The sequence below is a fragment of the Coregonus clupeaformis genome, unplaced genomic scaffold, assembly GCF_020615455.1.
Source record: "Coregonus clupeaformis isolate EN_2021a unplaced genomic scaffold, ASM2061545v1 scaf0009, whole genome shotgun sequence".
NCBI lineage: Eukaryota > Metazoa > Chordata > Actinopteri > Salmoniformes > Salmonidae > Coregonus > Coregonus clupeaformis.
The window spans coordinates 713,848-736,705 of NW_025533464.1; the positions used below are offsets into that span (position 1 = coordinate 713,848).

General features: G+C 44.8%; 1 protein-coding gene across 1 annotated transcript in view; it reads right to left on the reverse strand.

The window, feature by feature from the left end:
- LOC121574692 (protein O-mannosyl-transferase TMTC1-like) overlaps window positions 1-11,224 on the reverse strand; it is a 120,989-nt gene extending 109,765 nt beyond the window's left edge. Inside the window, exons 1-2 of the mRNA XM_045212350.1 lie at window positions 10,801-11,224; window positions 7,209-7,386 (exon numbers count right to left, since the gene is read on the reverse strand). Coding sequence (XP_045068285.1) covers window positions 7,209-7,386; window positions 10,801-11,093 — 471 coding nt within the window. The 5' untranslated portion in view covers window positions 11,094-11,224. The remainder of the gene's footprint in view (window positions 1-7,208; window positions 7,387-10,800) is intronic.
- Window positions 11,225-22,858: the final 11,634 nt, after the last annotated feature.

Consider the following 22,858-nt stretch of genomic DNA (forward strand, 5'->3'; position numbering starts at 1 on the left):
AGAGACAGACAGAGCGAGAGAGACAGACAGAGCGAGAGAGAGAGAGAAGATAATTACTTGACACACTGGAAATAATTTAAAAAACATTAGGGCAAACTAGATTGCTATTTGGCCCTAAACAGAGAGTACACAGTGGCAGAATACCTGACCACCGTGACTGACCCAGAATTAAGGAAATGTTTGACTATGTACAGACTCAGTGAGCATAGCCGTGCTATTGAGAAAGACCGCCGAAGGCAGACCTGGCTCTCAAGAGAAGACAGGCTATATGCACACTGCCCACAAAATGAGGTGGAAACTGAAGCTGCACTTCCTAACTTCCTGCCAAATGTATGACCATATTAGAGACACATGTTTCCCTCAGATTACACAGACCCACAAAGAATTCGAAAACAAATCCAATTTTGATAAACTCCCATATCTATTGGGTGAAATACCACAGTGTGCAATCACAGCAGCAAGATTTGTGACCTGTTGCCACAAGAAAAGGGAAACCAGTGAAGAACAAACACCATTGTAAATAGAACCTATATTTATGTTTATTTATTTTCCCTTTTGTACTTTAACTATTTGCACATCATTACAACACTGTATAGACATAATATGACACCTGGAATGTCTTTATTCTTTTGGCACTTGTGTAATGTTTACTGTTAATTTTTTATTGTTTATTATCTATTTCACTTGCTTTGGCAATGTAAACATATGTTTCCCATGCCAATAAAGCCCTTAAATTGAATTGACATAGAGAGAGAGAGAGAGAGAGAGAGAGAGAGAGAGAGAGAGAGAGAGAGAGAGAGAGAAAGCAAGAGACACAGAGAGAGAGACAGAGAAAGAAAGAAAGAAAAGGAGAGAGAGAGAGAGAGAGAGAGAGAGAGAGAGAGAGAGAGAGAGAGAGAGAGAGAGAGAGACAGACAGAAAGTCAGACTCAGAGATTAACAGGGTCAGATAGGAGTTGTGAGATCATAAATCTCAAAACCTCCAGGATAGGAAGACAGGGGATGGAGAGAAGGAGGGATAAGGAGGAGAGGGATAGCAATAGCTGAGAAGGACGGGAAGAAGTAGATTGATTGCCACCCTCCGGAGAGTCGGTAAATATAACAGTAGGTCCCAGAACCTTTTAATCTAACTGGCAAGACAGCCAACCTCTGTCACAGTCTCTGTCTGTGTCTGTGTGTGTGTAGTAGAGGTGTTAGGGTACTGGGACCTCGGTTCGGTCCGCACTGTGAACCCGAATGAATACATACAAAATATATTTACTAAACACTAGGCCTACACTGCATTTTAGGCCTCTTGCGTAAATCTGAGATGGAAAAAAAATACATCAGGCTATTCCGTAAAAAATATATATATAACCTATTCGCACGTTGTAATCACAATTCAAATGTTAATTGGCGCATGTCAAACTGTCCTTTTATAAGGCGCAGCCCGGAACTAGTGCTGTACGATAGCGAGTGGTGTGGTCGTTAAACCAGGATTCTCCATCATCATTTAAATCTCCAGTTTGGGAACATTTGGGCTTCCCTGTAGATTACAACGGCGATGTACAGAGAGAGTATGTCGCCACTGCTCAACGAGAATAGCCTATGCAGCTGCCAACATCTTAAACACATTGACACATTTACGCCGACATCACCCCAGTATTCCTACCCTTGAGCAAGACGTAAACGCAAAAAATAAAATAAAACACAACTTCGTCTACCCTCTGCATTCAAGCAGCTCTTCGCAGTTGATTCTGACCGGGCCAAAGAAGTTACGAGAGCGATAGGTAGCCAATGTTTATAGCCGCGGATATGCACCCATTCTTGGTGGTTGAGGAGAATGTGGGATTTCAGCACCTCGTGAAAGTGTTCGACACTTGTCGTCCACTTATTTAAGATCTACAGTAGTGCAAGTTTCACCATGGCACGGACCATGGCGATATGTTGGCACATGATAATTATTAGAATATGGTTAATATTAGTAAATTATTGCATTCTATACATGCTAGCTTTCGCGGGCTATACCTTGAGACATGAAACAGATATGTGGGAGGGCATACAGTTAATGGAAACACTTCAACCACAAACATTTTATTCGACACTGTAGGTTTTTGCAACGACAACAAAAAATTGGTGTGGCGTCATTATGTCCAGCTGTTTTTATCGACACAAGATAGTTAAATGGAAACGGACCCTAGCAGACAATTGCCGCATCTATTTTCTATGCAAACGTTCTAAATGTTGACAAAAAAATATCACTGGACAAGTTCATGGAAACATAGCTAGTGACAGCCAATCACATTACCCAGGAGTGGGTAATGAGAAGTAGCCTGCCTTGCTACAGACTCCTTTATGTGAGTCACACAAGAGCGCATATTCTTCTCTTTGTTAGAAAATATTATAGAATAGGCCTATACAATGTCTGAGCCATGTTTACATATTGATTTCACACGCATATTGCACTTATTTTAGTGTAGTTGTTGAGTAATCACTGAGTAATCGTTTGTTTTTATTTAAGAAAATACAAAGTTGGTATTATTCCTGATGGTGCTCTCATCTGGCATTATTTGACTCATGATCATATATGGAATCAGGAATTCCAACACTTTGTATTTTCTTACTTGCAAGCCCTTAAACAACAATGCAGTTCAAGAAAGAGTTAAGAAAATATTTACTAAATAAACTAAGGTAAAAAATAATAAAAAGTAACACAATAAAATAACAATAACCAGGCTATATACAGGGGGTACCGGTACCGAGACAATATGCAGGGGTACAGGTTAGTCGAGGTAATTTGTACATGTAGGTAGGGATAAAGTGACTACAGGCTCCTAACCAACTGTGCTGTAGAAGCTCATCAGTAAAGCAGGGGGAGGGGCACTCTCATCCCTTTCAACTTCCTCCTCTCTCCCACCCCCTCATCCGATTGCCCTTCATCCTTCACTTCCCCCCTCTGTTCTTTCTCTCCTTTCATCTTCCTCCATCCATCCCTGCCTCCCACTGTGACTGAAGGTGACTCAGCAGTGTCATCTCGGTACACACACACACACACACACACACACACAGAGAGAGACAAAAACACAGAAACACACATTCTTTAACAATATATCTCAACTCACAAACACTCCCAGCCCTAACACTCACATAAAATATCTAAATCTGACCTTTAATGTCCTACCCCATGGAGTACCAGCTGTGTGCGTTTGTGCGCGCCTGCGTGCAGTGAGAAACACACAATCTAGAACATTCGGTACCACACCCCTCTAGGGCTGCAGCTGTTTCTAATAGAAGGTGCTTAGAGACACACCCTGCCCCCTGGAACTGTCTAATGGGACATTTGGTACTGATTTGTGTGTGTGTGTGTGTGTGTGTGTGTTCATGCGTACATGTGAGTGTTTGTGTATTAGCCCTCTCTCTCTCTCCCTACATAACCCCACAACCCTTCCTGGCATGAGGCACGGCGTGAGGCGAGAGGGTTCCTCAAGACTGGAACTCAGGAGCATGCTGTTCCCTTAGAGGGGATTTGAGTACTCTATCCTGACCGCACACACCCCTACTACAGTAAAGTACTACCTTACCACACACCTCCTAGTACAGTAAAGTACTACCTTACCACACACCCCTACTACAGTAAGGTCCTCTGTAGCTCAGCTGGTAGAGCACGGCGCTTGTAACGCCAAGGTAGTGGGTTTGATCCCCGGGACCACCCATACACAAAAAAATATATAATGTATGCACGCATGACTGTAAGTCGCTTTGGATAAAAGCGTCTGCTAAATGGCATATTATTATTATTATTATTATTATTATTATTACTACTACTACCTTACCACACACCCCTACTACAGTAAAGTACTACCTTACCATACACCCCCTACTGCAGTAAAGTACTACCCCACCACACACCCCCTACTACAGTAAAGTACTACCCCACCACACACCCCCTACTACAGTAAAGTACTACCCCACCACACACCCCCTACTACAGTAAAGTACTACCCCACCACACACCCCCTACTACAGTAAAGTACTACCCCACCACACACCCCCTACTGCAGTAAAGTACTACCCCACCACACACCCTCTACTGCAGTAAAGTACTACCCCACCACACACCCCTACTACAGTAAAGTACTACCTTACCACACACCCCCTACTGCAGTAAAATACTACCCACCACACACCCCCTACTACAGTAAAGTACTACCCCACCACACACCCCCTACTGCAGTAAAATACTACCCCACCACACACCCCCTACTACAGTAAAGTACTACCCCACCACACACCCCCTACTGCAGTAAAGTACTACCCCACCACACACCCCTACTACAGTAAAGTACTACCTTACCACACACCCCCTACTGCAGTAAAATACTACCCCACCACACACCCCTACTACAGTAAAGTACTACCCCACCACACACCCCCTACTACAGTAAAGTACTACCCCACCACACACCCCTACTACAGTAAAGTACTACCTTACCACACACCCCTACTACAGTAAAATACTACCCCACCACACACCCCCTACTACAGTAAAATACTACCCCACCACACACCCCTACTACAGTAAAGTACTACCTTACCACACACCCCTACTACAGTAAAATACTACCCCACCACACACCCCCTACTGCAGTAAAGTACTACCCCACCACACACCTCCTAGTACAGTAGAGTACTACCCCACCACACACCCCCTACTACAGTAAAGTACTACCTTACCACACACCTCCTAGTACAGTAGAGTACTACCCCACCACACACCCCCTACTACAGTAAAATACTACCCCACCACACACCCCTACTACAGTAAAGTACTACCTTACCACACACACCCTACTACAGTAGAGTAAGTAATTAGCCTTGTCCAAGCCAGAACGGCCTGGGCCCATCCTGTGTCTGTAGCGTGAGGCAGCTTGATGTAAAAGTACACCCCCTGGGCAGGACGCTAGTCAGTACCGTACTACTCCTCTTTAACCCAGCACCACACATGTCCATAAACCTATAGTGATATACGGTACCTCTGACAGTGGTGACACAGTGGTGACAGTGATACAGGGATCTGTCTCGAACTGAGACAACAGTGTTTCAATAATAGCCATTGTGTTAACCATAGCTGCTGTAATAGTATGGCTCTCCCACCTCTCCCCTGCTGTCTCCTGGCCTGATCTGCTCTACACACACTGGGCTCTGTTCACAGCACAAACGCAGACTACCTCATTCTAGCCAATTACATAATTTAGCAGGAATTTGAACACAGCTGCAGCTCCCCCACTCTAAACTCAACACGTGGAGTAGAATATACAGTACAGCCCAAGGACACACATACACCACACACATGCATCACACACATCCCACACACCCAAACACACACTCTCTCAGGTCTGCAAAATACGCATTTTCTCAATAACATGGTGTTAAAAGTCACAAGAAAAATGATTATATCTACAGTATGGTGTCCCTCAACTCTGTCTGGCCTGTCTTTTCCCAACAGCTAAGACACTCAACAACATCTACTTCGCCATGCCAACCATGTGTGTGCCTAAGTGGACAGAGAGACACACAGACGGTCAGTGGGATCCCAACATGACCTGACCAGTCTGTGTCAGCAGCCGCCATTGAGAAGAGAGGAGAGGAGAGTGGGATGAATAGAGGGCTTTCAGCCTTGAACAGCACCTCCATTCACTGGCTGCAGAACTGAATGACTGCATCTTTATGGCAGCCATATTGGATAGGGAGACAGGGACTGTGTGATGCCAGAAGCTTCACAGAGAAGGAGGATGAGGGATAGGCCACTTTTTAATCTCTGTCTGATTGTGGTGTGTGTATCCCTCCTCATCAGTATAAGTGAAGTGAACTCCAGCTGGTCCCCTGGCTAATGACATAACCGGTTTACTGCACTGAGTTCATCAGGCTCTGGCACCACTGGCACAGTCACTCACTGCAGAGACACAACACTGCCAAAGACCTGCCACTACACAGCCCCAGCATCAGCCCAAGCCCTCAGAATGACTGACTACATACTGCATGACTGCCTAGCAGACTGACACTGGGTGGAAATGGGACTGAAGCTCCTGAAAATCTATGCAAGGGAGGCTAGTGCTGGTATGAGCTAGGAAGCTAAAGACTCATTTGAGTGGATGTGGACAGGGATTATGAGCTGGAGGTTGGTCCATGATTAGCTTATGGTTTAGGGATGAGGTTGGGCGATGAAGCCTGGGGCCAGATGGAATGATGAAGGGAACTGTAGGATTAACACTAAAGAAGACTATGGCTGATGGGGAAGCTAGATCTCTCTCTCTCTCTCTCTCTCTCTCTCTCTCTCTCTCTCTCTCTCTCTCTCTCTCTCTCTCTCTCTCTCTCTCTCTCTCTCTCTCTCTCTCTCTCTCTCTCTCTCTCTCTCTCTCTCTCTCTCTCTCTCTCTCTCTCTCTCTCTCTCTCTCTCTCTCTCTCTCTCTCTCTCTCTCTCTCTCTCTCTCTCTCTCTCTCTCTCTCTCTCTCTCTCTCTCTCTCTCTCTCTCTCTCTCTCTCTCTCTCTCTCTCTCTCTCTCTCTCTCTCTCTCTCTCTCTCTCTCTCTCTCTCTCTCTCTCTCTCTCTCTCTCTCTCTCTCTCTCTCTCTCTCTCTCTCTCTCTCTCTCTCTCTCTCTCTCTCTCTCTCTCTCTCTCTCTCTCTCTCTCTCTCTCTCTCTCTCTCTCTCTCTCTCTCTCTCTCTCTCTCTCTCTCTCTCTCTCTCTCTCTCTCTCTCTCTCTCTCTCTCTCTCTGTGTTTCAACCACTGTCTCTGCAGAGCTCTAACTTTAACACAGTCTTTCCTCTTCTTTCACCTGTGAAAATGAATTAGAATTCTCCTCCACACAGGATTTGCATACATTTCCCAAATTGTAAAACTTGCCTCGCTACTTTTCAAACATTCAAAACTAAATTCATGGAGCTGGAACTGTAATATGAAAACGGGAAGGTTGCCTTTCGGGACTTATTGAACAGGGACCTGATTCCCCAGTAGTGAGACGGGTGTGTGAGAGCCCCGAGCTTGTCTCACATGTGAAGGCACAGTTAGTCACAGATGACCATGTCAGAGGATGACTGCATGTGTCACAAGGTAGCCTTACTCTACAGTATGTGAAGGAATCCATGTCATTGGTCTTACATGTGAGGGAGGAGTCATTGAGAAGAGTCATGTCTGCTAGAGGGGGTTGTGTGTGTGTGTGCATACTCACAGCCTCAGTGTGGATGGGGTGCACAGCGAAGAGGAGCGCGGTGAGGAAGGCCAAACGGGGATCGTCGAACACGCAACGATCACACGTGTGCATGAGCAGACAGGTCACGGCACAGTGAAGACACACATTGACCACATGGAAATATAGAGGGGTCATTCCACCCAAGAGGATGTTCAATCTGATGGAGCGAGAGAGACAGATAGACAGAGAGTGACAGAGAGAGAGAGAGACAGAGAGAGAAGATTGTAATCACCATTTTACCATCATAATTAGAGAGAAAATAGACTTATTCAAACTAAAACTGCAGGATATGAAACATTTGCTTCTAATGCATCACAGCCACACTGTCTCGGGAACTGTGACCCTCCCTTACAGTTTCCACCATCACCAATGACTACAGTCCAATTGACCAATCACGGTTGGGGTCAATTCCATTCGACCTCAGTCAATTAAATTCAGGACGGGTATCTAACATGAATTGAATACAATTACATTTATTTTGTTTTCGGTGAGGATATATTCCCTTCCCGTAATTACCCAATTTAAAATGGATAAACCCTGATTATTTTAAACAGAGTATATTGGAATACATATGATCTCCCTCTAAATCAGCTTTTTGATGGCGTAATAAGGGTGATTTAAGCAATTTGGAAATGTCATATAATATATCCCATATCTGTAGATATTAGACTGTTCAAATTACATTTTTCCCACCCACACAAAGTTATAACACAACACTAAAATCTCCATTACACACCCAGGTACTGAAAACCATTAGTTCAGGTTCTATAAAAGCATTTCTCCATGAGATTGTAATTACGCACTCATATATTAAGCGATTTCTCCCCCATCTCAGAGTAGAGAAGAATCCCAACCCCAAGCCTCCATTATGAATTCAATTACAGTATTACACCATCTCTGTAAAACAGCCTGTTTCTCTCATCATTAAACACAGTCTGACTCCTAATGTGAAGAAACCCATACATTTCCAGGATGAAAGACTTGGAGAATCTGAAACAGAACTAAACTAGACAGAAGGGAATCTGAAGAGAATATAAACATGGGTTTTAATGGGGGAAAGACTGTAGAGCTGATTGTCATACATAAGCGATAATGGGGACGTCTCATATAAGCCATTGGCCAATCCATTAAGTGATGATGAAAAGCAGGCTCCACCCCAGTTAAATCATAGATCATGCATGGTGGATGTTGTAGGATGCCCTGGGGAAAGGGTATTAACCCTGAACATGTGTAAGCCAGACCTCTGATGTAATCTGGTTATAGGCCTTCTCAGTGAGTCATGGCAGATGTGCACTCTGATATTAAGACTAATGCATTTCAATTAGAGACCAGGGACTGGACAGTGGACAATTTCCTGACAATGTGAACTGACCACGAAAAACTAGGCCTTTCTTATAGCCTACGACTAGGATCTGGACATTTTCCAGACCACATCACCTGAGCAGGAAAAACTCTAGGCCCACCACTGTATAGATGTCCTATTTGTTTCACCATTGCCTAGCTACAGCATATATAGTCCCTGTATTGGGATACAAGATAGAAGTGCTTAGCCGTGCAGGTAGAGTGGTACACTGGTCAATGCTGAAACAGACAGGTATCCAGCTCCGTAAGGACACAGTAACTGTCCCCAGGCAGCCTGGCTGTATTGGAGGGGACAGAGGATATGACAGAGGCATCAGCAGGTTATGACGAGTGTCTTTACACTGTTGTACCCAACACTGACAACTCATCTCCTCCCTTCTCTCTGTGCCGTCACTAAGTATTAGACTACAGGCATGAGACAGACAGACATCTAGGAGTAGCTTGTGTATGTGTATTCGTGAGTGAGTGAGCGTACACACTACAGAGAATGCATCTGGCCAGCTTTGGGCTATGTGTAGATTGAGATTCAGCTGCTTGGCAGCAATGTGTGGTTAACCAACTGCAGAACCAGAAGGAGAGCGCTACACAACCAGATGCTCCATCCATCTCCTCAAAGAGAGAAACCCATTAAAAGCATCAGCACATCAGCCTTCCCTCTCCCCCTAACCAGTGCACTAAGGATTCAGCACACACACACGCAGCAGCTGACAACATCTCTGTTGTCATAATCAGCATCTCGCATCTTCAGCTCTGAATATGCCCTCTTCAAAAGACGATGTTGATATCTATGCTCAACACTGAGGAATGTAGCACTGAGAAAGAAACACTTCTTTGAAATGTATTTTCTGGCTGGCGCATCGTACGGTGTCGGGGAGGAGCAGCTCATGGTTGTCAGATGGTTCAGGCTCTGAGAAGAGGTCAGAGGATACAGCAACAGACTGACGGTGGAGATGATGTCTTACTAAGCAATCAAAGTATTAGAATAGATAAGTCCCATACATAGGATGGTGTGTATGTGTGTGTCCACAGCCCTATACAAAGAAAAAGCACAAAGCTTTACCAGGCAGAGAATGGGTCTATCCAGTGGTTACCTACCGCCTGATGGTTCATATTAGTATTCCAGTCTTTTCCTATCTATTATTTATATTTCAACTGTATTGCCTGCTGAAGAAAACCAAGCACTTTGGGCCCTCACTGATTACATAAAGACCTGCTGGAAAAGTGTATTATTATAACACTTCACTTCACCATCTTATCAATCCTACACGTGTGCTAGATAGAAACAGAGCCTACGGTTTTTTGTAGTTTTCCTATCAACACATCTTTCAACAAGTCTGCTGTAGGTGTTTCATCAATCTGAGGCTATTAATGTTTCTGGTTGACTAATGCTGGCGCCGAGAGCCAGACCCCTCCCGCGTCCCATTGCGCTGCCTGTGACAAGCCCTCTCCAGTGTGTGCTGCCCAGACATTAAATTGACACTGGCTGGAAAAGTTCCCTTGAACGACGACTGTTTGTTTACTTGACGCAACAACATTGAAGCACACATTTCCCGAAATGCGGTTCATCAATGTTCTGCAGCGTAAAACATATCCACCAAAATACACTGAAAGTGAGTGCGCTTTCAGGGATTCCACAGCAAGCAACAAGTGTGTAGGCAAAAACGGTCAACATCTGCCCGGTCCAGCTAACATGCTGTATGTCGAATCTAGCCTATTTGAAAAATGTTTAAGTTGCATTTCTGTAGCATATTCTAAGATCAAGGAGCACAAATAAGATCTGCTTTTCTTGCGAGCGAGCGTTCATCGTACGCTTCAACAAGTTTAGCTAACTGCGCAAGCGGATCGCGGTAGCAATCTGTTTATAACCCATTAGGCTACATACATGTTTGTTTATGGTAGGTACAGATGTGCGTCGTTCATAAACGCTGGCGATCGACCAAGCTCAACCTAGCTCATAGCAAGAAGAAACCTACCGTTGGCTAGCCTATGACGTCAGCCTATTTCGGAGATCCGATACATGGTATGAATTGTATCGGATCACAGGTTGGATGGCTGACGAGACCAGCGCATTTTTGGACATTGTCACTTAAGCAACATAGTTTCTCATTCCCGCCCGAGACCCAGCTGTTCAAGTTAACTACAGCGACTTTGCTGGGAAGATAACCACAGAGAGCTAGGGGAGAGGGGAGAGGGGAGAGAGCGAACTTACTTGAAGGTGAGGATGCATAACGGTCTGTACGACTTGTGGCTTGTGTTGTCCGCCATCCTCTTGCCCCAAAAGTCGTTGGTGAAGATGTTCTGCAGGCTGGACCCCGGCCGGACGTCGGGGTTATTGCTGATAGCCCACACATCGTCGTGCACGAACTCCCCTTGCAGAGAGTTGCCGTAGCACAGCGCGCACAGAGCCATCAGCACTGCATACCGACCAACTCCTCTCCCCGCTTCTAACGCGACCGACAGGCGGAGCGGGCAAGGAGTCTTCTCTCGTCCGTGCACTGTCATGTCGGCCCTCGCCTCACAACAAGCCGCTTGGGGCTGGGGAAAAGCCGGGGTGAGTGGGGAGCCATATCCGTTCCGCTAGACAGGCAGGTAGCGACTGTGTTGCCTACTGTGGGCTGCGGGGACTGACTATGAAGCAGCCAGCGACAGGAGAAGCCGCCTTTTGACGCATGCGCACGGCGCAGTACGGTCCTCCCCGGAGCTAGAGAGATTCATTAGCACCACCTAGACCGAAAATCAATGGCCGCGCGACATGACCTTTATCTTCAGACGAGGCCAATAATAAACTAATGATTGTCTAGGACGGGCTGGGCGGAGACGCGCTAATAGAGTGACAGAGTGACACGGCGGGGTGCTGTCAGTCTGAGTGGGAGAGACAAGGAATCAAAGACCTTCACCTTGTCTGTCTGCCCCCGAGCTCGAGGTCACTGACTCTTACCCAGCCAAGCGGGTTATTATACACGGAATGTACAAAACATTAGGACCACCTGCTCTTTCTATGATATAGACTGACCAGGTGAATCCAGGTGAAAGCTTATTGATGTCACCTGTTAAATCCACTTCAATCAGTGTAGATGAAGAGGAGGAAACAGGTTAAAGAGGGGAATGTGTGCCATTCAGAGGGGAATGGGCAAGACACAAGGTTTAAGTGCCTTTGAATGGGGTATGGTAGTAGGTGCCAGGCACACCGGTTTAAGTGTGTCAAGAACTGCAACACTGCTGGGTTTTTCATGCACAACAGTTTCCAGTGTGTATCAAGAATGGTCCACCATCCAAAGGACATCCAGCCAACTTGACACAACTGTTTGAAGCATTGGAGTCAACATGGGCCAGCATCCCTGTGGAACGCTTTTGACACCTTGTAGTCCATGCCCCGATGAATTGATGCTTTTCTGAGGGCAAAAGGGGGTGCAACTCAATATTAGGAAGGTGTTCCTAATGTTTTGTAAGCTCAGTGTAGACACTGGTAATAAACTCATGTTTACAAGAGAGATAATCATAAATCAATGAACCATGATAATGGTTACGATGTGGGATGTTGACCTGACCATAGCAGGTTGTGATGAGTATAATATTTAATATCCATCCACTTCCTTGTAGGCTACTGTACTAGGCCTACTGAAAATCAATCAATTTCCAAAACATCTGCTAGGTCTGCATGTTTAAGCTACACTTTCCAAAAACACCATACATTAAAAAAAACATTTCAAAGCATTACTTTAATAATTCCTAAACAGGCTGGTGTTGAGTTTGCCCTCAGCAGCAGAATACAGTTATAGTGCCAGCCTGGTCAGTGGGAAACGGCTGTTGTGTTGTATGATGATCATCCATCCAGCAGGCCCTGCTACAAGCACACCAGCTGGCCACTGCAACCCCACACACTCCTGCTGCTATCCTCCACAGAAACCTGTACAGTCAAGATGGCTAGTAATGAAGGGCTACATTCATATGCAGAAGGTATAGGTGAAGGAATCATCCAGTCCCAGTACAGAGACTCTCAGATTTTTTATTATTTTTTATATTTTGTTATTTAACCTTTATTTAACCAGGTAAGCCAGTTGAGAACAAGTTCTCATTTACAACTGCGACCTGGCCAAGATAAAGCAAAGCAGTGCGATAAAAACAACAACACAGAGTTACATATGGGGTAAAACAAAACATAAAGTCAAAAATACAACAGAAAATATATATACATTGTGTGCAAATGTAGCAAGTTATGGAGGTAAGGCAATAAATAGGCCATAGTGCAAAATAATTACAATTGGTATTAACACTGGAATGATAGATGTGCAAGAGATTATGTGCAAATAGAGATACTGGGGTGCAAATTAGCAAAATAAATAACAATATGGGGATGAGGTAGTTGAGTGGGCTAATTTCAGAAGGGCTGTGTACAGGTGCAGTGATCGATAAGGTGCTCTGACAACTGATGCTTAAAGTTAGTGAGGGAGATAAGAGTCTCCAGCTTCAGAGATTTTTGCAGTTCGTTCCAGTCATTGGCAGCAGCGAACTGGAAGGAATGGCGGCCAAAGGAGGTGTTGGCTTTGGGGATGACCAGTGAGATATACCTGCTGGAGCGCATACTACGGGTGGGTGTTGCTATGGTGACCAATGAGCTAAGATAAGGCGGAGATTTGCCTAGCAGTGATTTATAGATGACCTGGAGCCAGTGGGTTTGGCGACGAATATGTAGTGAGGACCAGCCAACAAGAGCGTACAGGTCACAGTGGTGGGTAGTATATGGGGCTTTGGTGACAAAACGGATGGCACTGTGATAGACTACATCCAATTTGCTGAGTAGAGTGTTGGAGGCTAGTCCAGAGCTAGTGTCAAAACCATCCCCGCTGACACAATATGGCTAATGGAGAAAAATACATACATGTACTTGACTTCCAACTGATGTAGCACTTAAAAATAGAGAAGAGGTGTGTGTGTGTGTGTCCGAATATGTCCTTCCAGTTAAACATAACCCTGGTCCCTCTTGTGGTTAAAACTACTCATTGCAATTCCTGTCCTGCCATGCCTGGCCAAACACCAGTTGACCAGCAGTGCCCATGCCAATGACCCTCTCCATAAAGTTGCAGTGCCAAGGCAGCATCATCACCTGTTGATGGAGAGGAATTACTATCCTTTTACAATGGCCTATTTTTTACCACCATCTGTTGGGAAGGAAATATGCCAACACAATCACATCTAGTATGAATTTAATGATAATATGCCATTTAGCAGACGCTTTTATCCAAAGCGACTTACAGTCATGCGTGCATCCATTTTTGTGTATTTGTTTGGGTTTGGTGTTTAATAATGCTAACAGTGCTTTAGGATGAATGCAACTCACACAGACTGATATATATGAGAAACACAGATGAGGATGGACACACACACATGCACACACACACACACAGACACACACACACACACATAGTTCCCTTAAATATCCAGAGTGTTCCCACTCACATTAATATATCTGTCAGTTCCAGTCTGACGCCTGAGACGACTTTAGCTCTCAGACAAATGAAGGGTAGAGAATTAGGTCTCTTCGTGCCTTGTGGGGGTGGTGGGCACAGAGTTTGTGTGTGTGTGTCAGTGTGTGTGTGTGTGTGTGTGTGTGTGTGTGTGTGTGTGTGTGTGTGTGTGCAGGACAGCGTGTGTATGTAGCCTACTATATGTGTGTGAGGCTGTGAGCAAATCCAGCACCACAACCTTGACAGACTGAGCCAAGGGTAGGATGTTTTTTCTCCTTCTCTGTTTTATAGTTTCTATCACCAGCAGCTGAACAGTGGGAGAACTAGAGGCTTCAGGACAAGACTGAGCTGTGAGCTAAAAACACAGCTGCACTGGAGGACAAGCACAGAGGGACCAGACTAAATCATGTATTTTCAAGCAGTGTGGAGGACATCCAGAGAACAGCTACCCACATAATACATCAGGTTAGTCAGCTGATCTAATGCATACACAGTATAGGACTGTTACTCAATGAAAATCACTGACGTATCTAACCCATGGTAGACCTTTGCAGAAGCTATAGTGTGTGTTCTTTTGAGGTAATAGTGTGTAAGCATGGTTTGAGTGTGTGCCAGCACCCTGTTTGTTACTAACACTCATTCACTGCAGCAGAGTGTGTGTAACAGTCCTTGGATGTGACAAGTCAGCAGGTACATGAGTGGCGGTGGGAGGAACACAGACTGACAACTATGACCGGCTGCAAGACACTCACGCAACACTCCACCGCGCTAAATTACACAAACACACACACACACACAAAATGTGTGTTTGCACTCGTGATGAAAACACATAGGCTATGTGCTTTAAATCAAATAATGTGCCGAAAACAACAAGTGTAGACTTTATCGTAAATGCTTACTTACGAGCCCTTTCCCAACAACGCAGTTAAAAAGTAAGAAAATAAAAAAAATAGATCAAAAGAAACGAAAATAGTAACACAATAAAATAACAATAACGAGGCTACATACAAGGAGTATCTGCCTTCCCAAGGAAAACTGGTTTGAAAATTTGAACATATAGGCTAGGTCTACTTTATGGCAAATACATTCTTAAAGATCCACCATGCTGCCTTGTTTACGACATGACCGGGTGGCTCAGAACTTGAGAAGAGCGTTCCTCCCTCACCACTTTTACCTGGTCATCTCAAATAATGTCTTACAAGTACTGTAGAAAACTCTCACTCCCCCCTTCCCTGGAGGGCAGCCTGCCCCTTAATGGCCGCCACACACCTCCATCAAACTTAATCAAAAACCCAATAACGACCACCTGGAAAGAGGAGGGACATTCCTATAAAAGGTGCTCACCAGCATTCATTAGGTCTCTTTCCACCAATAAAACCAGTTCAACAGAGTTCAGGCCAGCTACAGCACCTGGTGTCAAAGGAAGGCCAAGAAGATCATTAAGGACCTCAGCCACCCAAGCCACGGACTGTTCACCGGCTACCGTCCGACAGACCGAGACAGTACAGGTGCATCAGTGCCAAGACCGAGAGACTAAAAAAACTGATTTTATTACCAGACTGTTGAACAGCCAACACTAGCTGTCTACCAGGTGATGCACAGTCACGCACACAAAACACACACACACGCAGCCAACGCTGCTGTCCCATGCTATAGAGACATTGAACCACTGGTCACTTCCCGTTTCACACTGTATGTAAATATTGTATCTGACGTAGCTCATAATATTTATACTATTGTACATTGTATTTTAATTACACTGTTTATACACCACATTTATTTATACACTTGATTCTTGACATACAGTAGCTTACTCATATCTACTGCTGTACATATCATTCTTAGCTGATCATGTGTAAATTATCCCGGTGTACATGCATATAAATTGCATTTGATTACTGCTACAGGGCTATTTGGGTTAATCCGATTGGTCCTGCTCTTTATCTTATATTTTTATGAATTTTGTTCCACCTTACATTTTAATTGTTTGACATTTTACTGTTACTTCAATAGACTTTCATCTAACTGTTGCTTGCCTTTATTTGAAGTACCTAACCTTGTTCTGTTATAAAGCACATTTTTAATAGGGTATGAATAACATGTTTGACAAACACACTTCAATTGTACTTTCTACTACTTGAGAATAGCTTTCTGTCACTACAGCCAGTGGGGGATATTAGGGAGGGGGCTATGGCACAGTAGGTGGATGGCAAAGGGTACACGGGGGCACACTCTGATCACTGAACCATGTCCACACCGCCAGGAATCAAACTAGCGTGCAACACCTTCAGACAAACACCTGTGCCCTGAGTCCAGCATGACAGGACCTGGGGAGAAGGAGGGGGTGGGAGTGCCTACTGGGAAAGACATGCTAAAGGGCAAACCAACTCAGGTTGTCAAGCACTCCTCCCCTTACTCTTTCCTCCCCCTCTCTTGCTCTCTAGTCATTGCCAGAGGGATATCCTATGACAGGGATGGGCAACTTTGATGGTGACGGGGGCCACAACAAATCTGAACTCATGAGGGGCCACAGTTGCTCGCAGGGTGTAGAGAATGTTAGTTTTAAAGCAACTGCTGCAATCCTACATATTTTGCCATGGGACAGAAGATTTAGCAATTGTATAACTAATTTCATGCAATTCTGCTCATTTTGCCATGGGGCCGATAGGAAAATGAGTTGTTTTACAGCTAATTTCCTGCAAGTCTACACATTTTGCCATAGGGTGGAGAGATGTTTTCATCGAAATTGCACCTTGTGTATTCTATTCCAAAAGTAAATTGAGACCTGAGTTCCTAAAATTATATAATTATTTTTTGGCTGGAAATTAATTCGAGGGCCTTCAAATGGGATGCGGCCTGTGGGCCGGCAGTTGCCCATCCATGACCTATAAAATGCATTTGATACTGTTGCTGTATCCACATCATCATGAAGGCTGCGCAAGGCCATTTCTTCACCCAGCAGGTAGGCGTTTAGCCTACCAGGTCCTAATCCAGGCACTTGTCATCTCCCGTCTGGATTACTGCAACTCGCTGTTGGCTGGGCTCCCTGCCTGTGCAATTAAACCCCTACAACTCATCCAGAATGCTGCAGCCCGTCTGGTGTTCAACCTTCCCAAGTTCTCTCACGTCACCCCGCTCCTCCGCACACTCCACTGGCTTCCAGTTGAAGCTCGCATCTGCTACAAGACCATGGTGCTGTGAGGGGAACAGCACCTCCGTACCTTCAGGCTCTGATCAGTCCCTACACCCAAACGAGGGCATTGCGTTCATCCACCTCTGGCCTGCTGGCACCCCTACCTCTACGGAAGCACAGTTCCCGCTCAGCCCAGTCAAAACTGTTCGCTGCTCTGGCACCCCAATGGTGGAACAAGCTCCCTCACGACGCCAGGACAGCAGAGTCACTCACCACCTTCCGGAGACACTTGAAACCTCACCTCTTTAAGGAATACCTGGGATAGGATAAAGTAATCCTTCTACCCCCCCTTACCCCAACTATTTTTTAATTATTTTTTTAAAAATACATATTGTAAAGTGGTTATTATCCCACTGGCTATAAGGTGAATGCACCAATTTGTAAGTCGCTCTGGATAAGAGCCTCTGCTAAATGACGTAAATGTAGCCGGCTATACGGGTCAAGGTCTTCTTCACGACCATGCGTTTCATCCATTAGCACCTTGCTATTCACCTGGGTATAAAAACACCTGTTAGGTAGGCACATGTATCTAGCCGCACGCAGCAAAGTTATCTTGTCCGTAGCCATGCTGCACACCAATGTTCCCTCACCTGCGCAAGCGCGCAGTAGCCCCGATACCTCCTCGCAGAAATATCAGCCCACAGAGAGAAGCACGAGACTGAACTTCACTCAATTTTCGACAGCAGTGTTCGCAATCGACTGTTCGATCTCCAAGGCATTCCTAGTCGATCGCCAAACATTTCTGTAAAAAACCCAACGATAAAGCCTTTTTTTTTGTATTCGTCTCGGGCTGTTTGCCGGTAGTTGCACCCGATTCAGCTGCCCTGCGCGCCGGGTAGGCGAACAGTTGCCATTTTAAACCATTTCAGGTGTGTGAAGGTAGAAATTCTGCCTTCCCGGCGGTCCCAGAGAGCAAATCAAGTGCACTATTCGGCCTACTGCTGGCCTGTCGGATGGCTCAGATTACCTTGTCTGCAGTAAATAGCAGGCATAAAAGAAAGCTACCACAAAATTGATACTGTGAGATTTCAAAACCATGACTAGAGAGAGACTGTCAACGAACACAGCAAAGAGCTGCAGTTTTTATGAGTGAGTTCATGTTTAAGTTCTTACTCAGCACTGTCAACACTTTGTATTCAACACTTTTATAAGTCATAAAATGCGTGTTCTTCCTATTTCCACTCAGCGCTAAAGCAAGCACTGCAGCAGTAATGAATGAGTAGGAAAGTGTATCTATAGGCTTGCGTTATTATTAGCGGGTCTTTTTTAATATCGAGGAATATTTCACTTTCTCTGTTCATAGGAGTAACAACATGCATTTGTGCATGAGACAGAAATAATGTGGTGCAACTCGAGTTTCGCCATCAGCAGGAAGACGGTGTCCCTTTTTGGTCAGTGTCAGTGGATGTATGCTCACTCAGTTGTGCCTCACAAGTAATACAACAATTGATCTATTACCAGTGTGATCATATAGCCTACCTCCATTTTTCTTAAATGGCTCGAACAACAATGCATTGGCAGGGCAATTCAAGCAAAGCTAATATGTAGTGATAATGTACTGGGTCTATAGCTTACTGCACAAACCTCATTGCTACAGTACTGTTTTTAATTGGTTAATATTGCACAGGCTTATGTTTTTTAAGTCCTGTTAAAACAAATTATGAGCTGTAGATCTCAGCTTTCATTTTGACTCAAAGTGATCTTGACTCAAAGGTTGGTGGCCACTGTTCTAGAGTTTTCCCTGTTAACACTATCAACGTTTCTTTTTACAAACTATGCAAGAGATTTTTGTTGTAGGCAGAATGCATCGGAGTAGGATTCTATTGCATTGATGCCATACTCTACACAGACCGGTACAGCATAAACAATCAGAGCTGCAGTAGGCCTATATGCAAATATTGCCTTACCTCCATAACTTGCTACATTTGCACACACTGTATATATATTTTCTGTTGTATTTTTTGACTTTGTTTTTTTACTCCATATGTAACTCTGTGTTGTTGTTTTTATCGCACTGCTTTGCTTTATCTTGGCCAGGTCGCAGTTGTAAATGAGAACTTGTTCTCAACTGGCTTACCTGGTTAAATAAAGGTGAAATAAATAAATAAATAGACCATTGCCATATATGGATCTGTGCCATTTACTTTGAACTGGACTGTGTTTACAGCATGAGCGGTCATGAGTAGATGTGCTTGTTTTGAGATCATGCAGCTTTCGCTTTGTAGCCACGTGCACATTTTGCTCATATCCTTTGCTAGTGAGTTAGTTAGCCCAGTTATAGATAATTTGTAGTCAGCAATAGGGGAGTGATTGCTTCCTACAAGAGCACAAAACATGTACATTTCTATACACCTCTGAAAAGCAAGTCAGGTAAAGAGCTTTTTTTTCTTAAAGGGGCAGTGTTGTATTTTGAGACAAGCTTGAATAAGCTAAGTAGCCAATAGGCAGAGGGTAGCATAATTTGTCTGATTCTCTGTAATAGTGGTATGAGAATAATAATGCATTTGATTTTGTAAAGTGGTTTCTTGCATCAAACACAACAGCATTTTGTCACCTCCTTGTCTGAAGGACAAGTGGATAAACAGGTTAATGTCAAGCCCTGCATGTTTTTTTCAAAAGTCTCATGGAATGTAGGCCTACATTGAACACAATACATTAGCTGCTACTGTAGGCTGAATGATAGAACAGCTATTTCCATGCTAAAATGTTATGGGATGCATGTTCTCCATTGTTTTTGATGGTATGCCACTCTGGTAGGCCTACATTATGATCAAATAGCCACAGTAACCTACATGGCCACTGTTAAAACTTAAAGCGGGTACAGCCTCAATGTTCACAGTAAATGTGAGCTGGAAGTTGCACAGAATTTTCACAATGTTCAAGTTTGTGGTCAGCAGACCTGAAATTTGCTCAGTGCTGGAAAAAGTTTGACAGAACATTGCTGCACACCATATATTCACCTATCAGCATTCTGGGAAAATCAAACATCTGCTCTCTGTGGCCTCTCCGACTAAAAAATAATGAAATGGTTTGCCTCTATTTTCCTTAATAGTTTTTTGTTTGTTGTTTAAACGGTGCTAGCATCTGTGAGTGTTCAAGGTAGCGTTCTGGGCGCTAATTTCCTTCAGAATGCATGGTGCACTCATCAACTGCCGCACCGTTCAGCAGGGCTAGGCAGGCCTACATTCTTGTGGATGACAGAGCGTGTCGACCAAAACAGTGCTTATCCATGGGTAATGATACGGTTACATGTTCTCGAGGCGAGTGTGGGCCTCTCTCTTTCTACAATAGCGTTTCATTTCATTACCTTAGGCTTATAGCTCGGTGGCTGATTGCCACTAAACGAGTCTCCCGGGCAGTTATACAGCATGAGGCGGTATTAAATCTCACAGGTGTACTTGAGGATGAATAGCTCATTAGGAGGAGAGGTGATTATGGTACGACTACTCAGGTATGAAGAGCTTTGGGATGGAGTCTCCAGACTAAACCTGTTATGGATTTTCCTGCCTGTGAGGTTTCTAATTTCATGCAGCTCACTCCACCCATCACCTGATAGTGCCAGAGAGACTAGGGGATCATAAACTGTCTCCCCTAACTCCCAGTGATGTTTGTTACCAGGCCACCAATAGGGTGCTAGGGGGCAGGACAGCTGACAGTCCTGCCTGCTCAGGTCAGAGCCTCAGTCTCTCCAAGTGGACAAGAGTGAGTGTTGTTGTTATTGAATCCTGTGCATTTACTGTTGGTTGTTACTATTGCTAGTTGTTAATAGTAGTTTATAAACTGGGTGGTTTGAGACCTGAATTCTGATTGGCTGAAAGCCATGGTATATCAGACCGTATACCACGGGTATGACAAAACATTTAGTTTTACTGCTCTAATTACGTTGGTAACCAGTTTATAATAGCAAAAGGCTCCTCGGGGGTTTGTGATATATGGCCAATATACCAAGGCTAAGGGCTGTGTCCAGGCACTCCGCATTGCGTCGTGCATAAGAACAGCCCTTAGCCTTGGTATATTGGCCATATACCACACCTCCCCGGGCCTTATTGCTTAAGTATGCTATGTGTTATACAGTCCTTTGCTGATGTCACCATCTCATTATACAGTCAATTATTATTGCTCTTGTGCTATTACTGATTCAGTCTCATGCTATGTTTATTCAGATATTCATTCACATCTCTTCTCTGTACAGAACCACATCCATCTCATATGTCCTCTGGGAATAAAGTTCTTTAGTGTGTGGAACTCTCTGAGGTTGCCTTATTCCTCTGACTGAGAAAGGTGACAGTGAATCACAGACCAGCCCAACTGGAGAACCGCTCTCTTTAAAAACCCCTTCTGGGATACAGTAGATGGGGCACAAGGGCAGGGGAGGAGCATGACCCATGATAAGCAATCAGACTCCCTCATTACCAAAGCAAATGCAATTAACTGGTGTGTGAGCAGGGGTTGCAAAGTAGCCAAGACCTCCATTAGGAATCAAATATCCCATTACTAATGCAGCGGTGGAGGGGGAGTAGTCAGCCGGAATGGACTTAAACCAGTGACCCTGTATAGGTACGGTGCGAGGCAGCACACTTCCACCTGTGTCATATAAGTCCACTCCTCTTAGCAGAGGCCAGTTTAATAGGGAGGCTACAATGTTTGTGGATGCTCCCTAAAGTTGAGACCAGTGCCTGGGAAACTAACTCTTTTTTTTAAATTCCCATTCCTCACCACGCGTGGTGGAGTCTGGGGACCTCTGACTCACGTAGGGCAGATAGAGCCACAGTCAGCGCTGTCAGTCTGCATCTCTGTCTCAGCTTCTCTGGCGTGTGGAGAGTCCCTCTGTGCCCTGGACACACACGCCCACACTCACTCGCGCACACAGACAACGCAGGAGCAAGTTCTGTGTGTGTGTTTTGGGTGGCTATAAAGGGCAAGGAACTACCACGTGACGAAAAATGCACTTCACCTGAGCTTTGCCTACATCAATCCATCCATCCAGGTAAATGGGTCAGTGATTCTGACAGAGGTCCACACTGCAGAGAGTGAGCACAGGCAGTTAGCTGCCCCAGAGAACAAACACACACCACAGTACTCCACTCAATAGTTAGCTGGGGACTTCAGCTCACTTTTAAACTGTCTGTGGAAATTGGTTATTTGGTTGCTGAATTGCAGTGAAGTCTCTCTCTCTAACTCTGCCCTTGTTTGACCTTCTCATACTCTGTTTAGTCAGACTATACTATCAGATCTGATTAGCTTTACCCAGCACTGCAGACAGTGTCTCATCACACCACAGTCTATGGCCATCATCATTACCTCCAATCTGCTCCCCAGGGGGAAGAGGCCACCAGGCAGGCTGGAGGAGAGGCACCCTCAATGGGCCACAGTGGCCAGAGAATCCCCTCCCTTATTACCAGGGCAGTAGACTAGAGTTAACTGAAGGGGGTGCAGATTGGTCTGGATAATTGGCCACATTTGAACCTTTGACACAATCACCCACAGTGATCAGCATCACTCTTTCTAACTGGTACTTTCTATACTGGGTCTCTCTGTACCGCTCCCTCTCTCTCTACTGGTGTGGGACTGCAGATGAGTGCAGCCGTATCCTAGCATGGCCTGGAAGA